This window comes from Molothrus aeneus, chromosome 8, assembly GCF_037042795.1.
Source record: "Molothrus aeneus isolate 106 chromosome 8, BPBGC_Maene_1.0, whole genome shotgun sequence".
NCBI lineage: Eukaryota > Metazoa > Chordata > Aves > Passeriformes > Icteridae > Molothrus > Molothrus aeneus.
In genome coordinates this window covers 7,431,627-7,445,966 of record NC_089653.1, presented here as the reverse complement: position 1 = coordinate 7,445,966, position 14,340 = coordinate 7,431,627, and the positions used below count along the sequence as shown (strand labels likewise).

The 14,340-nt window shown below is 41.4% G+C and overlaps 1 protein-coding gene across 1 annotated transcript in view; it reads right to left on the bottom strand.

The window, feature by feature from the left end:
- The window catches only part of ANK3 (ankyrin 3), a 192,890-nt gene that overhangs the window by 58,017 nt on the left and 120,533 nt on the right, over nucleotides 1-14,340 (bottom strand). The window contains exons 24-26 of the mRNA XM_066555067.1: nucleotides 13,698-13,821; nucleotides 10,668-10,770; nucleotides 5,270-5,376 (exon numbers count right to left, since the gene is read on the bottom strand). Coding sequence (XP_066411164.1) covers nucleotides 5,270-5,376; nucleotides 10,668-10,770; nucleotides 13,698-13,821 — 334 coding nt within the window. The remainder of the gene's footprint in view (nucleotides 1-5,269; nucleotides 5,377-10,667; nucleotides 10,771-13,697; nucleotides 13,822-14,340) is intronic.

Below are 14,340 nucleotides of genomic sequence, written 5' to 3'. Positions count from 1 at the left end.
CTTGGCTAACCAAACACTTTCCATAAACATTGGGCCTGTGTCAGAACCAGGATGCTCAATCTTTAAATTATACACTCTATAGGTGATTATAATCTTATTATTTATGGATGTTTAGCTGGCCTTTTAGAAACGTGCATGGTTTCTGTCTGCAGAGGAGCTGGGGCCCTTTCAGACTGGAAGTTTGTAGGGTGCAGGGATGCCTGGCTGGAGCATCCCCAGGGCTGAAGCTGCAGCAGCTCCAGGGAGGCACAGCTGGCCAGAGCACCATGGAGGAGCCTCCTGGGGAGCCTGGCAAGGCTGGGCTTGGCCTGATGGCTCAGCACAAAGCAATGTTTTGGAGAGCTGCCTATCGTGTACACGGCTGCTGGCTTGTTGAGCCACCTCAGAATTAATAATGAAAAGGAGGCTTTCATCTAGTGCAAAAATGCCAAAACTTACACTCAAATAAGATGCTGTCTTCTGTACCCAAACTATTTAAATGATGAAAAGTATGTAAGAGTGAATTGCCAAAAATCTCTCGGCACCCAAATCAACTGTCTTAAATTCATAATTAAAAAAAAAATAATTAAAAAATCAATAGAAGTTAAAACTAAGTACCTAAAAAACTCAGTCCCTGAGTTACCAGGGATGTTTAGGCTGTAGATTTCAAGGTCAGTCCAGCCTCAGCAACCAGGAGCTTTGCACTGCTCCTGCATGCTGCTCACAGCAAGGGTGAATACCCTGGGCAGGAGCCTGTGCCCCGGGGCAGGAGCCAGCCCCTTCCAGCTTGGTGTGTGCACCAACTGCAGCCTCCAGCAGACCAAACCTGCAGCAGACCAGCCTTTGTGCACATTGCTCCCAAGAAGGGCAATCACTGTCAGCAGCTGATTAATGAATTATTTCCTTGTTTAATTTTCTGATTAGTAACTTACCGTGTAAAACAATAACAATTCCAAACAGTATTTCATGCACTTTCTAGCTAAAAACATTAGTAGCTGATGCTTACCTAAATTAATGTTGCACTAATAATGGAAACTACGGTATGACCTCTAAAACACAATGCTAAAGGCTAATGAGCATTTCTACTTGGATACATGGAAGGGATGAGGATGTGGTTGGATGCACTACAAACATCTACACACACTCTGTGGGGAAAAAAAGTTTAAAAAACAAAATAAAATGAGGATTCACAGAAAGCACCGAGTTATCACCTTGAATCATACTGGGGGAGTGGAGAGGAATAGCTGCAAAATAATTTAGAAAGCAAATGGGAAAATTAATGTAAGATAATTAGAGGCAAGCAACAGAAAATATCAATAAGTGAAAAGAAAAAGTAACAATCAGAAAAATAACAAAAGCAACATGTTTGAAGGCCAGCTTTAGAAATTATTTGGCTTTTGCTTCACATATTGTGACATATGTCATATAAAATACACTACACATGGGAAAAAAATCTGAAAGGGAGGGTTCATTTAATTAGTCAGTACAACTCTCTAAGTTCTCTGGAAAATGCAGAAGCACAAGGAGAAAAGCATTTGCTGTTTACTCAGTCAGCAGAGAATTTATTGCAACAGAACTTCTTCATTAAATTCCAAAAACATGCTCCTGTGTGCCATGGAAAACCAGTTCTTGCACTCTCCTAAAGCAGTTTGTTTTCCAGAGCATAATGTGCAAACATATGTGTGGCAGGATGCTTGAAAGGAGTATCAGTCCTTGCCATCCATTGCACTGCTGTCAAAAATGAGTTCTGTGTGTACAGCAGGCTGGAGTAAACTATATACAGTTAATTTAATTTAAACTACATATAGTTAATATAATTTTAAATACAGTAAGCTATAAAGAATCTAATTTATTACACTTTGCAAGACTGTATTTCTGAGTTTTTCAATATTGGAAGGCAGTGTGGCACACTCCTTTGTTTCTTTCAGCTAAGGAAATGAAGGAGTTAAAGGCAGCACAAAGAGACAACACCCACATTTGCCTTTGGGAAAGCTACAGGAGTAAGCTCACATCTGACAGCTGAAGGTCATTTTGGTGAGGGTCTCTACCCTTCCAGAGGCCTCAAGATTCATGATGCATTTCAATGGACCGCTTACAATGGACCCTGTTCAAAACATATGCTGGCAAAACAACTTATCTGAACTCAAGAAGAAAAACATAAAACATTCTCTTGGCTTGAAAAAAGGAAAAACCAGAAGAGTTGAAATCAGTGCCAACAATTTCTCCTTTCTCCTCCTTTCACTGATACATTGCTGGATCTCCACATCCTGCTCCCAGCACTCCCCTTCTGCCTGGGTGAGGAAATGAGAGCAAACATTGATGCTTTCTCCTGACAGGGGCCGAATGGGGAAAGAGTGACCTGAGGCAGCAGTGCTGCTCCTGGCATGGCACAAGGGGAGCCCTGGGATGACGGAGATGGCCAAGAGCAGTGGGGTCAGAGCCTGGCCACAGGGCCACCACAGCCTCTGCTCCCAGCCACAGACAGAACTGCGGACAAGGACAGGGATGAAGACCCCAACCAAACAGAAAAGGATTGGCTGTTTAGGAAAAGACTGGCAGAAGAGATGTGAAAAGTCATAGTCCTCTGCATATCAGATGTGTGTACTGGAAGATTAGAAGGGAACATCTGTTGATTGCCTCTAGGTGAAGATAACCAGGAAAATCAGACAGGATATTATAATATGGGGCCACAACTGGAAAGCAAATAAGCAACAAGTGAGATTTGGGGCTTTTTTCCTTGACAAAGGAACTGAATCCTCAGAGCATCATTTCTGATAGATTTTCTATGTCAACTAAGAAATGTAATGGGCCAGAAAAGCCTTAAATGTTTGGAGAATATTTTGGTTTGTGCCCATTTGGAGAGCTATACATGTTTGGAGGATGCCTGTCCTCTCCCTGCCACAGTTTGCTCCCCTGTGGGCAGCAGCTTTACCATCTCTGCATTTGAGAGGGGCCATGTACCAAGGGAGCAGATCTTATGTGAAACCCCCATGTCCACAGAAAATGTTAGGAGGGCTGGAACCTCTGGTGAACGTGCTGAGGACCTAAGGGCAGGCAAGTATTGTCCCAGAGGACTGGCAGGATGAAAACATCAGACCTATCTTCTATCAGGATGAAAAGAAACCAGAAAATTTTAGACCAGTCAGTCTAACCCAAATTACCAAGAAATATTCAGGAATAAATTATTTAATAATCACTCTCTAAGGGCCTAAAGGATCAAGGTAATTAATCAAGATATTACACCTTTCCTACCACCGGTCTCAAAATAAAAACAAACCAAAAATATAAGTGGCAAGAGCAATTAATGCCAAATGAATTTGAATTCCTTCTTTGATGTGTGGAAGTACTGCCTTGGTACCTCAGCAGGTACAGAACAGATAAGGTAAGTGCAGGATCACCTGAGAAGTTACCTCAAAAGAGATACCATCAGTGCTTTCCTGTTACACTGAAAGGGAACTTCAAGGGCATATTTCACTCTGCTGTCCTGGCACAGGTACCTGGCTAAACGTCTTCACAATTTCAGCACAGAAAAAAGGTCTGAAAAGTCTTTGGAAAATAGGATCAGAATTAAAAGCTCTCTTGCTAAAAAATGGGAAAAGGGGCTGGAACCAGCAAACTGAAATACTATAGAGACAAATGAAAACAGGGGGAGAAACCAAACAAACACAACACCAGTATAAATTCACCAAACTTCAGGATTTCAAGAGAGAGCCAAGAAATTCTAGCAGATCACAAACATTCACCAACAGAAATTGAAATTACCAAAGGGATAACTCTCATTGTGGGACTGCTGTGGGTCTGTGCTATGTGTCAGACCAAGGAGGTGGCACTCCTGGCTTACAAACAGGCTCCCATCAGAGAGGGGAGAGCTGGGGCAGAGCAGCAGGAATGTGCTGGCATGGGGAAAGCACCACCAAGGAGGGTATGGGATGTTTTAGTCTAAAAGACAGGATTACATGTCTTCAGACATAGAAAACAATCATTAAGAGACCAGTAAGATCTTGTTCTCCATGCCCACTATGGACATGACAATGGATATCCACCATGGGTAAGAAATAGGCTTAGTCTGCAGCAATGAAATGTTAAGCTGAGCATTAGGGGAAGAAATAGTAAAACAAAAGATAGTGGCCTCCTGAAGCTGGGGAGGACAAGTATTAGGACAATAAACATCTTTCAGGAATAGCTTGGCTACATTTATTAGGACATTAAACATCTTTCAGGAATTATTAGGACATTAAACATCTTTCAGAAATAGCTTGGCTACATTTTATCCTACAGTAAAGGAAAAGGTTGGGCTACCAGTTCTCTGAGGTGCTTTGCCAAAGCAGCATTCCATGATAACCAACAGTCTTCAGCTTCTCATACTGCAATTCTTGACATTTTAAAGCTAGCACTGACCAGCGTTTTATCAGCTTGGGACCTAAAAATCCACCATTGCAGAGATCTGTTCAGCAGATGCAGGTGCAGATGTGCATTGTGGGACTGTAGCTTTAGATTTGTGGGGCTTGTTGTATTGGAAATGAAATATTTTGGTACGTGCCACACTCATTTTTATGACAAGAATGTAATTAGGCACAAAATGGGGAAGTAAATTAAAACGGATATGAGATTTTATGCCCTGATCTCAAAAACTAAACAACAAATATTTACACTAGACAATCTAATAATATGCAAAGATTACTTACACATTCATTTGCAAATTTTTACAATATGCATTCAGACATCACTACTACTGCATTTAAATCAAGTCTGTGTGGCACTGTCAAGAAGCACCTAAATTACAGTGATGACTCATAAGTAAACAAATAGCACCACTAAAATCAAACTACAGCTATTGGAGACTAGGCAGGAGCTTGAAGTATAAATAAAAAAAGAGCCCAAATTAAAGCCCCCCATTTTTTCCTCTATGAAAGAACAGAAAACATAACATACTATCTCTGAATTTATAGTCCAAATAATTTAACACAAAGCAAACAAAATCATTTATGACACTGAAAGCAAAGCATAAGCAACAGAAAAAGCAAAACAGGCCTCTTAAAGAGAAGCCTGCATGATTACAATGTTTAGGCATTTGGAAAATTAAGTTCAGAAGCAAGGTTTTGGTTTGATATTCAAGAATTTAAACTGACTCCTGTTATTAAGCACCCTCCTTGAAGTCAGTGTGAATTTTGCCACTGGCTTCAAGTGGAGCAGGAACAGACATGTTATCAGCCATTACAGCAGGCTCTATTCTGCAGCTAACAATACAGTTCCACATCTACAGATAAAGGAAAACTGCTAAGTGACCTACCCGGAGTGGATGGGACTGGAAACAAGGTTAACATTGTCCAAGGTGTCTGCAGCCCAGCTATAGTGCCTGAGAGAATCAGAATCAAACTCCCTTTGAAACGTCAGGTGCTTCAAAACAAAAGAGATACATTGAAAATTAAAATTAACATTAGAAACACTTGCCTTAAATACAAGCTTGTTAATATAATTTTGTTAAATTTAGATCTGGTCCTTTCCATTTAACAGTGCTGATACCTCTAGGGTTAAATTACTGGAAATCCTGTAACAGAAACATGAAATACACACACAAACTCTTGTCTCTTCAAACATTCTTTTTGCCCACTTTTTGCACTTCCTTCAGTTTCAAGAATGTCTCTCCCCAAGCTTTACTTACTTTAACGTGCCAGGTTAAAAAGATTGAAAAAAAAGGAATTACCATTTGTACTGCAGTCATACACCATACAGACAGGCAGTGTAACACCACCCCTCAGAGGGTGCCATTGGATAGATCCTTATTCAAGCAGAACCTGGGAATAACTTTCCTGGGAGTTTCAGTGAGGCTGTGAAGGCAGGAGCAGGTTGGTTTTACACAACCAACATGGGCACTGTTTCGTGGAGTGCCACTGCCCCTACTCATGTGGACAGAAATAGCTTTAACCCTGTGAGGCTATAATTAACTCCCTGAGGTGTGACTTGTTCCTCCTGCTGCCCGCGCACATGGACATTCACACATCCTGTGCCCCACAACATCCCTCACACTGCAAATCCTCCTACTGGGCAGCAAAGCTATTCCAGCAAAATACTTGCTTTCCTTTGTTTCTCTTGTCTTAGGAAATTGAACCAATTAAACTTCAAATACTGTTTCCCCCTATTTCCAGGGGGATATGAAAGCGTCTCCCCAGTTTATGAAGCACCATCATAAATTACATCAATACAAGTAAGTGAAGAAGCAACACACAATCTTCCCCCAAGATGGTGTTAAAAATGTCAGTGTTTCCTGTAAGTAGGTTGTTTGCTGCTTAGAGGCAAATGCAGCTAGAGAGAGCCTGTTTGGACTGAAACCTCACGGGCTGTTTTCAAATCAATTTCAATGGGTTCAAGTCAAACCAGAGTCAAGCACACGCTTCTAAAATCTTATTATTCCCACCTGGGTTTTTTTATTTGTTGACACATGCTGGTAGTGGAAATTAATTATTTTGAATAGAAATATCAGCATTAGAAGTAAATCTGGCAAATTCAGTCATAAGCACACAAAAGTACTTCTCTTGAGAAGTTTCCACAAGATAAGCAGGCAGATAGCTGCTGTGCTGCTGGCCAGAACGTGCAACACTCCCATCACTCTGGGGTTTCCTAAAATCTGCACTCTTTAGGCATTTCTTTCATTAGAAATGAGGTTTCCTTCCAAGGTTTCCTTCCAAAAACTATTGACACTGTAATTTACTGCTCTTTGACAGAAACCCCTGCAGAGTGCAGCTTTGCTCTGTCACTCCTGGCTCGGTGCCTCCTCCCTTCCTTAGCTCAAGGCTTCTATGAAGGATCTTTTGTTAAACTCTGTGCTCTAACAGATGTACTTGAGGCCTGACAGTTCGAGCACAGACAACAACAATAGAGGGCAAACTTGCATATGCTAAACAGCAAAATACACCATCAGACATAAAAAGTAAAATGAATGCTGTCAAAACAATGACAATTAAGCATCCAAAGTGGACTTAATTGGCACCATTTGAAATATGTGTTGTAATTTAGTTTAATGAGGACAGTTTTCTTAGTCTTTCCAATAACATGCTAGGGATTCTCCAACATTTCCTGGAGAGCCTGTGGTTCAGGCAGGAAAGCCAACACTGTGGGTTTCTGCTATTCCAAGTGATTTGTAAGAGCTCATACTGAGCACGTTATTACTTTTGATACCAAACAGTGTAAGATTCAGACAGGTTGTCACAGGCACTGTAAAAATTCAGATAAACAAAAATAAATTTATTTTTTTGCTCAGTGATAAACATTATCATCAAAAATAGGTCAAAGGAAAGAAACACAAGAAATGGGCCAAAAGTAACAGCACAATTTGGTGTTGGTCCCTGAAAGGCCTGCTAAGCTGTACAGCATCACTGCACCGGGGTACAGGACACACATCAACAAATAAATGTGGGGTCAGGTGTCCTGTAACAGATGAAAAATACTTATGTTCCCTTAGCAGTGGGATATGGAAAACTAAACATAGAGCCATATAAATTCCAAGGAAATACCATCAGTCCAAAATAATCTGTGCTAGACAGAGGTGCTCTGGCACCTGGATGTGCTCTAGGTTTGCCTACACACCTGGGTGGGGTTCCTCAGTCCAGCTCCATGTCCTCAGACATGGTCTGTACACCAGCTGACTGCGTTTTTTTAAAGCATTCCTTTCTGACCAAGTGCAATCAAACAGATCTTTTGGGCATATGTAGAGCAAGCAAAAGCCCAAAGTCTGCAGCTAATAATTTTGGTGGAGAAAGGGAGTAGGAAAAGCTGATAGCTGGACCCACTCATCTTACACACAGCACACATCTGTGAATCTCATTTTTTCAGCCTGTTGAGGTGCTGGATTTTCCATGCAGGCAAAAAAAAAAAAAAAATCTTCCTGTGTAAGTTGCAATATAAGCAGTCCAGAAGATAGTACATTGTCAGTGACATTAAATCACAGGATCCATTCTGGGTTTGGTCAGATCCCAGTGTTCCCTCCCTGGACTGAGGTAGATTAAAAATGCATTTCTAAAGGGTGTGGTAGCCTTGGATCCAAATGTGTGTATAAAAATACTGAGGGTTCTGCTGGCAAGGATCCTGCTGGTTGCATAACTGAATATCCAGGCTGTGTAATATCAAAGTTCAGCAAACAGAAAAATTTATGCTTCCTCCCAGATGAATTTATCCAGACTGAAGTGATTCAGCAAGCTGCTATTTAATGGACAGCTCGAGTCATCCTGCCTTTGGCTGATTAAATTCAGAGGTTGATGTAAATTATTCCATGGAGAAGTCATTTGGATTTAGTCTGAGTTGCTGCATCCAAGGTAACATGCCAGAACACAGAAATTTTAACTTTGCTCCAGCCAGGTGATGAGGTACAGTGTGGCCTGGATTCAGAGTTCCCTGGGAACAGGGTCAGCAATAAACCACCAAATGCAAACAATGGAGAATATAATGACTTCTAAAGAATTATTAGAAGCTCTTCTCTAACACTCCATGTGTTATGCTGTGAGGTTCAGTAAGAATGGTTTCAAATCTTCTTCATTTGACTCTTCCCAGTCTCCCAAGTCTACCAAGGATCCTGGGGAAAGGTGATGGGATCTGCTGTCTTAACCAGACCAAGAGGCTGGCAAATGTTCCTTGCTCTTTTACATACTGATGTTTGGGATAAAATTAATTCCCAATAATTGACTTTGCTGCTGCCATGAACTCCAGACAGGTCTGAGCTGTACAAAAGGAGAGGAAATGGCATACACAGACAGGCAATGGATGACTCTATTTCAGAGCAGTGTGATTCCCAAAATAGCCTTAACTCCTCCCAGTTCCCAGACAGACTTTCAGAATATTGATTTCAAACCACAAAGATCTTTGTTCCTGTGAATCCCATTGGTGGAACACAAATTGGTGCTTTTTTCCCCCCCTGCTTTCTACTGCCATAGCAGAGTTTATCTAGGAGTCCATCAATGTGCAGAGGGATGAGAAAGAGGGGCAGGGATATTCTCCATCTCCCAAATGCACTTCTCCTGTTTCAGCCAAAAGCTAGGGCTGGGCTGGGCAGAAAGCCACAGGAATTCCAGAGGATGGATATATTTTTGTCAGGACATGGAGGTTTGGAGAAATCATGGCAGAAAGTTTTAGCTGGGCTCCCTTTCTCATGAACATAGTTTGTTGCTCTCATGTTTGTTTTGCACAGAATCATGGCTTTACCAACCTCTCAAGACAGGACTGATACTTTTTTCCCGTACCACATTCTTTGAGAGCTGTTAAGCACAGAGCTGGTTTTAAGCCTTGTTATGTGCACCCTAGCTGCTCAAACCATGACATCTCCTTTAATGGGAATCACAAACATAGCCAGCATCATAAAATGATGCAATATATTCTCAGATTGAAGAGTCTTCCTCTCCTCTGAAATTTACATCATATCAAGAACGCTTAATGAAGTCTTAGTATTAGAAGGCGTCAAAGCAGCTTTAGGTGCTCAGCCCTGACATAGAATTTCCAGTGCCAGTAGTTGCAGATTTTGCTTTATGGCTTCAAACCAAACAAAACCAAAAAAATCACTGCTATGCAAACTTTGGAAACTCTCCTTAGATGGCTGTTGCAAATTAAGGTTATTGGAGGTTTACAGCATTTCACTTAAAAGTAACAATCTAATAATAAACATTCTGTTGCTAAAGAGAATCCGATTTCTGCCATTCTCATAATACTACCAGAACTGTGTATAAAAGTTCTAGTAAAACTGGATGGCTTATCCCACAATAGAATTTACAGACTAATACAATCAAGGTTTAAAATGTACTAGTCCTGTTTTGTGAACTCTTTTCCCCATGAAAATATCCTCTGAGATCAATAACCCCCCCAGTGCATGAATGCTCTGTGAAAACAGCAGCAGAAAAGCTCTGTTTCATTACAATCCACCTTATGCTCTTCCAGGGCATAAACAACAGTTCCACTCCACTCCAGTCCTTTCCAAGTAAGGATTTTAATGTGAATTTTTATCCAGCTTCCTAGCAGGTCTTTGACTTCTGTGTACCAAGAAATTTTTGAGTAATTCAGTTAGATTTGGAAATCTGAAGCAAGTCCACCAAGGAAAATTCTGGGGAACTCACAAACAAAGCATACTGTACTCAATCATCCCCAGCTTTTGGGAAGACTTTCCCACGCTATCATCAGGTCAAAAGATGCTGCTTTTGTTGCATTAGTCATTGCACAAGTGTTTGGAAGATATATAAACTGAAGAGTCTATACTAGCTTAATCTTTACAAGGCCAAATTCTTCCCAGGAGTGAAAAAACAAGGACAGCAGTTGGATTCCCCTCCATGTGGACAGAGCAGGCAAAGTAATTCCCAGTCTGTGCAGTACAAAGGTTGCTCAGTGTAAAACTCATTGCTCCCAGGTTATCAAAGCACTCTGAAGATACACAGGAGCCTCACAGGAGCACCCACTGACCTCAGCCAATAACACTCAGAGACATAATTGGTCCCCTAAAGACTCTTTTGGTTTGGGACCCCACCACCTGCCCCTTGCAGGATCAAACCCAGAGAATGGCAACCCCACCATCTCTTGTTCACAGCTCCTTTCCTGCCCCTCTTCACCAGCCAAGAGAGCAGCCAGAGCCTCTGGAAGGGCAGCTGAGGCCCCCACGCTGCAATGCCCTGCACAAATGAAGCACAGCTGCCCTGTGGCAGGGACACAGCACATACCTGGTCCTTGGCTGGCACCAGCAGCTCCTCAATCATCATGCTGTCCCGGGCATAGGAGCTCCTGTTGAGCGTGTAGGACCTATCCGAACTGAAGGAGCGGAGGCTGTTGTATTTACCATTTATCAGAGAAAGTGCAGGTGACAATGAGGTGAACAGAAAATAAAAACAAAAAAATTAATACATGCAACTTCCAGGGATAGCATCAAATGGCAAAATATACATCATCTGTGAAATAAATACAAGGAGGAAAATGGAATAAGAAGTATTTGACTATAGTTAAATATTCCCTTCCCTACAATATGCATAAGCAAAATCTCAGCAGATGCTTACTGCTTTGGCAGTAATGTTGTGGCTTTAGAATAAATCTAGAGAGGTGTATTCAAGTATTTAGATGAACTTTGATAAATATCTCCGTGCCCTAATCCTGAAGGCGACCCACGAGGGCAGGTCCCAGGGGAGCTGTGGGTAGGTCACAGTGCCTGCCCACAGAGCTCAGGTTGCTGAGGCAGGTTTAACTGGGAGCAAGATTTATGTCATGCCATTCTCTTAGTGGCTGAACCACTTCTGACATTGTTACAAACACTGTAGTTATCCCTATAGTTAGAAAGGAAAGGGTAATAAGTTTGAAATGAAAGGAGAAATAAATTTGCTTAATGACAACTAAGAACAGATTCCGATGTTTGGGAATTATTTTGTGCATGTTAAACTATTCAGAAATAACTATGATCACTCTTAACGTGTTGCAATTAACCCAACGTAGGAGTGTTTTACATTTAGCCCTGGAAGGTACATTATGGTATGTGCTAAAAACATGCTGCAGGCCTAGACATGCTTGCTACGTGACAAAAAATAAAGTAGTAAAAAACGTGAATTAATACGAAGCAACATCCACCAACATATTACACTTTTGAACTAGCAACACTTTTCACACTCAGAACTCTACAATGTGTTTCATGCATTTAGTAGTTGCTAATTGAATTTCTCTAATCCCTTAGCACACGTTTTCTTCTTGTGCTGGAAGCAGAACTGGGATCTTAATTACACACTGTAGGCATATGTTAAGCAGACTTTTACATGATAAAGGGCATAAAGAATTTAAGTTACATTTGTTATAACAGAGGGATATTCTCTAGGGCTGAACCCCCTGCCCAAATAAAAGCATGTCACTTTCCAATGCTAAATAAAATGAAGATGAGCAATGGCAGCAGCAGAAAGATGAGAGAGATGTAACACGATGCCATGCCTTCTTACCTGACTTTTGGACTAAAGCAATTTACATTGGAAAAGAAACAGGAGAAATAGAAAGCAAAGAATCAGACAAGAAAAGCAAGATGTTATGGCTGGATGGCTTATATATTTAATGTGTTCATTTCTTAATGTTACACTCAGAATCAGTAGTAAGATACATCCACAGAATACTTTTTTTTTGCTAAATTAAATACTTCACAGAAAAAAAATCACTGTATTTGTCTCCTCTGAGCATAACATGGGCAACGCAAAAAATGAGCTAGGCAGCAACAAATAGTAATGGCACTGCTAAAACCAGAAGCATGGGAATATCAGATTCCTCTCAAAGAAAAGATAACATGGGGCTGAACCTCACATCTCCCTAACAGATGGTGACTGTGCAATCTGCTCTCCCACCTGCACACTCTGTGCAAGAAGAGAGCTGTGAGGGGTGAAAGGTGACAGGTAAATCATTGTGGGGCTCTGCACACAGAGATGTTCCCTCTGCATCCCCAGTGCCCTGCTCCAGCCCTGAGCACAGTGGCAGGGCTGTGAGATCACCCTGCTCACACCGGACTGGAAAGCAGAGCAGCATGTCAGCTTTGTTAATTCAGTTTACTGTGACACGAGATTCTCCCTTCAGATCTAATTTGCTGATTTTCTGGCTAATGGACTACTTAAAGCATCTTGGCATTTCTCATGAAATGTATTATCTCATAAATACTTATTAACTTCCCTAAAAATTGTAAATCAAGCACAGCATGGCTGGGGACTACTAAAGAGCAAATTTCCACTGCATGCCTGCATTTCTAATGTGGCCATAAGAAACAAGACTGAAGGGTAGACATCTAAGCTTTACCTTATGGGAGTTGCCATTTGCTGCTAGACAATGAACTCACTTTTTAAAACAGATCTTTAAACTACAGCATAGGAAAAAGCCCTCAGGGCTCCAGCTTATGAGGTTTAATTATTAGCTTCAGTACAATTCAACTGTCAGTAACTACACTGCAAATCCACAACTATGGAAGCAATCTCTGCTCACACAGTTTTAACTGTTTTGAGCAACACACACACTGAAGGATTTAGCAACATTCAAAAATAAAATCTAAAATGTTGATCTGGAAATATCTGCATTGAAATTAACATGAGTCAGACAAAATATTATGTTACAATGTTTTATCAGGTTCACAGGAATTTTGGCCTGTTTTTAGTAACATGTAATCCATTCCCTGTCAAAATAAATCCTCCAACAAATTAAGAGGAAAATTGCCTTTTTTTTTCTTTTTTTTTAGGAGGGAGGAGCATTTTTTTTTAATGTTGTCTTTCTCAGTTGGATTATTCACTAGCACCTTTAAAGAAATAAAAGCACCAAATAGCAAAATGATCTGTCATTCAGTTTTTCTGGCATTTACATTCTTCAGCAAAACACACCCATTAAGGAGCCCTCTACTGTGAGCATCAGTCTGACCAGTAGTAGCCAAAAGTAACCAGGCTTTGCTGACTGCTCAGGATCAGTTTCTAGAGCAGCTGCAGACTGCTAGCAAAGAGGTACCTTGGAGATGTTCAGAGCATGAACAGAGACCAGAAAAAGTGAATTGCTAAGTTTTGTGTATCATTGCCATAAGAAGCCAACATGAATACAGAATATGAAATAAAACTGCAATGAACATATGCTTCAAAGGATGTACACCCCCTCTAGTTCACTTCAAAACAGACTCCGGAGCTGTGCGGTAGAGCACACTTGGTTTGTAAGGACTTGTTCCTGTGGTGACACACGAACGTCAGAAGCAGCAAATACAGTACCTGGCGGAGCGCGCTCCCAGGCTGAAGCCCATGTATCCTTCAGCAGGCAGGGAATCATCTCCCAGCTCTTTCAGATCCTGGGGTCCGAGGTACTTGTCTGTGTCGCCTGTCATTGCATCCTCACCTGCCGGGACAAAAGCCAGGCTGGAATCAGAGCTACACGTAGGGCAGATGTTTGTGCGCTTACTAAGTCATAACGCCCTTCCCTGCTCGCCAATAAGGAATCAATCCAGTCACCCCCACTTTCCCTAAGGCTCTTTCCACGTTGGATGTTAATTATCCACCCTCTGAGTCTGCCTGAGAAAATAATTTTATTGGGGGACAAACGAAAGAAGCAAAATTCCACCTTGACGTAAACCCAATAAAGTTATACGAGGGATGACTTTTGCCCAATCGTCTCAGCAAGCTAAAGAGTTCCTCTGTACTTTGCATCGTTGCGCTCACTTTTGCTTTCCTTATGGAAAAAAGAAAAAAGCCCAAGCCGACAAAGTTGGATCATTCCGTGCGAAGGGGAAAAAAACCCAACAAAACAACAAACCAATCGACAAAATCAAACCAACCCCCGGCTGTGAGACACAGCTTGTTAGCCACCAGTCCTGAAAAGTGCAGCAAGCCTGAATGGAGGCTGAGTAGGGGAGGAAGA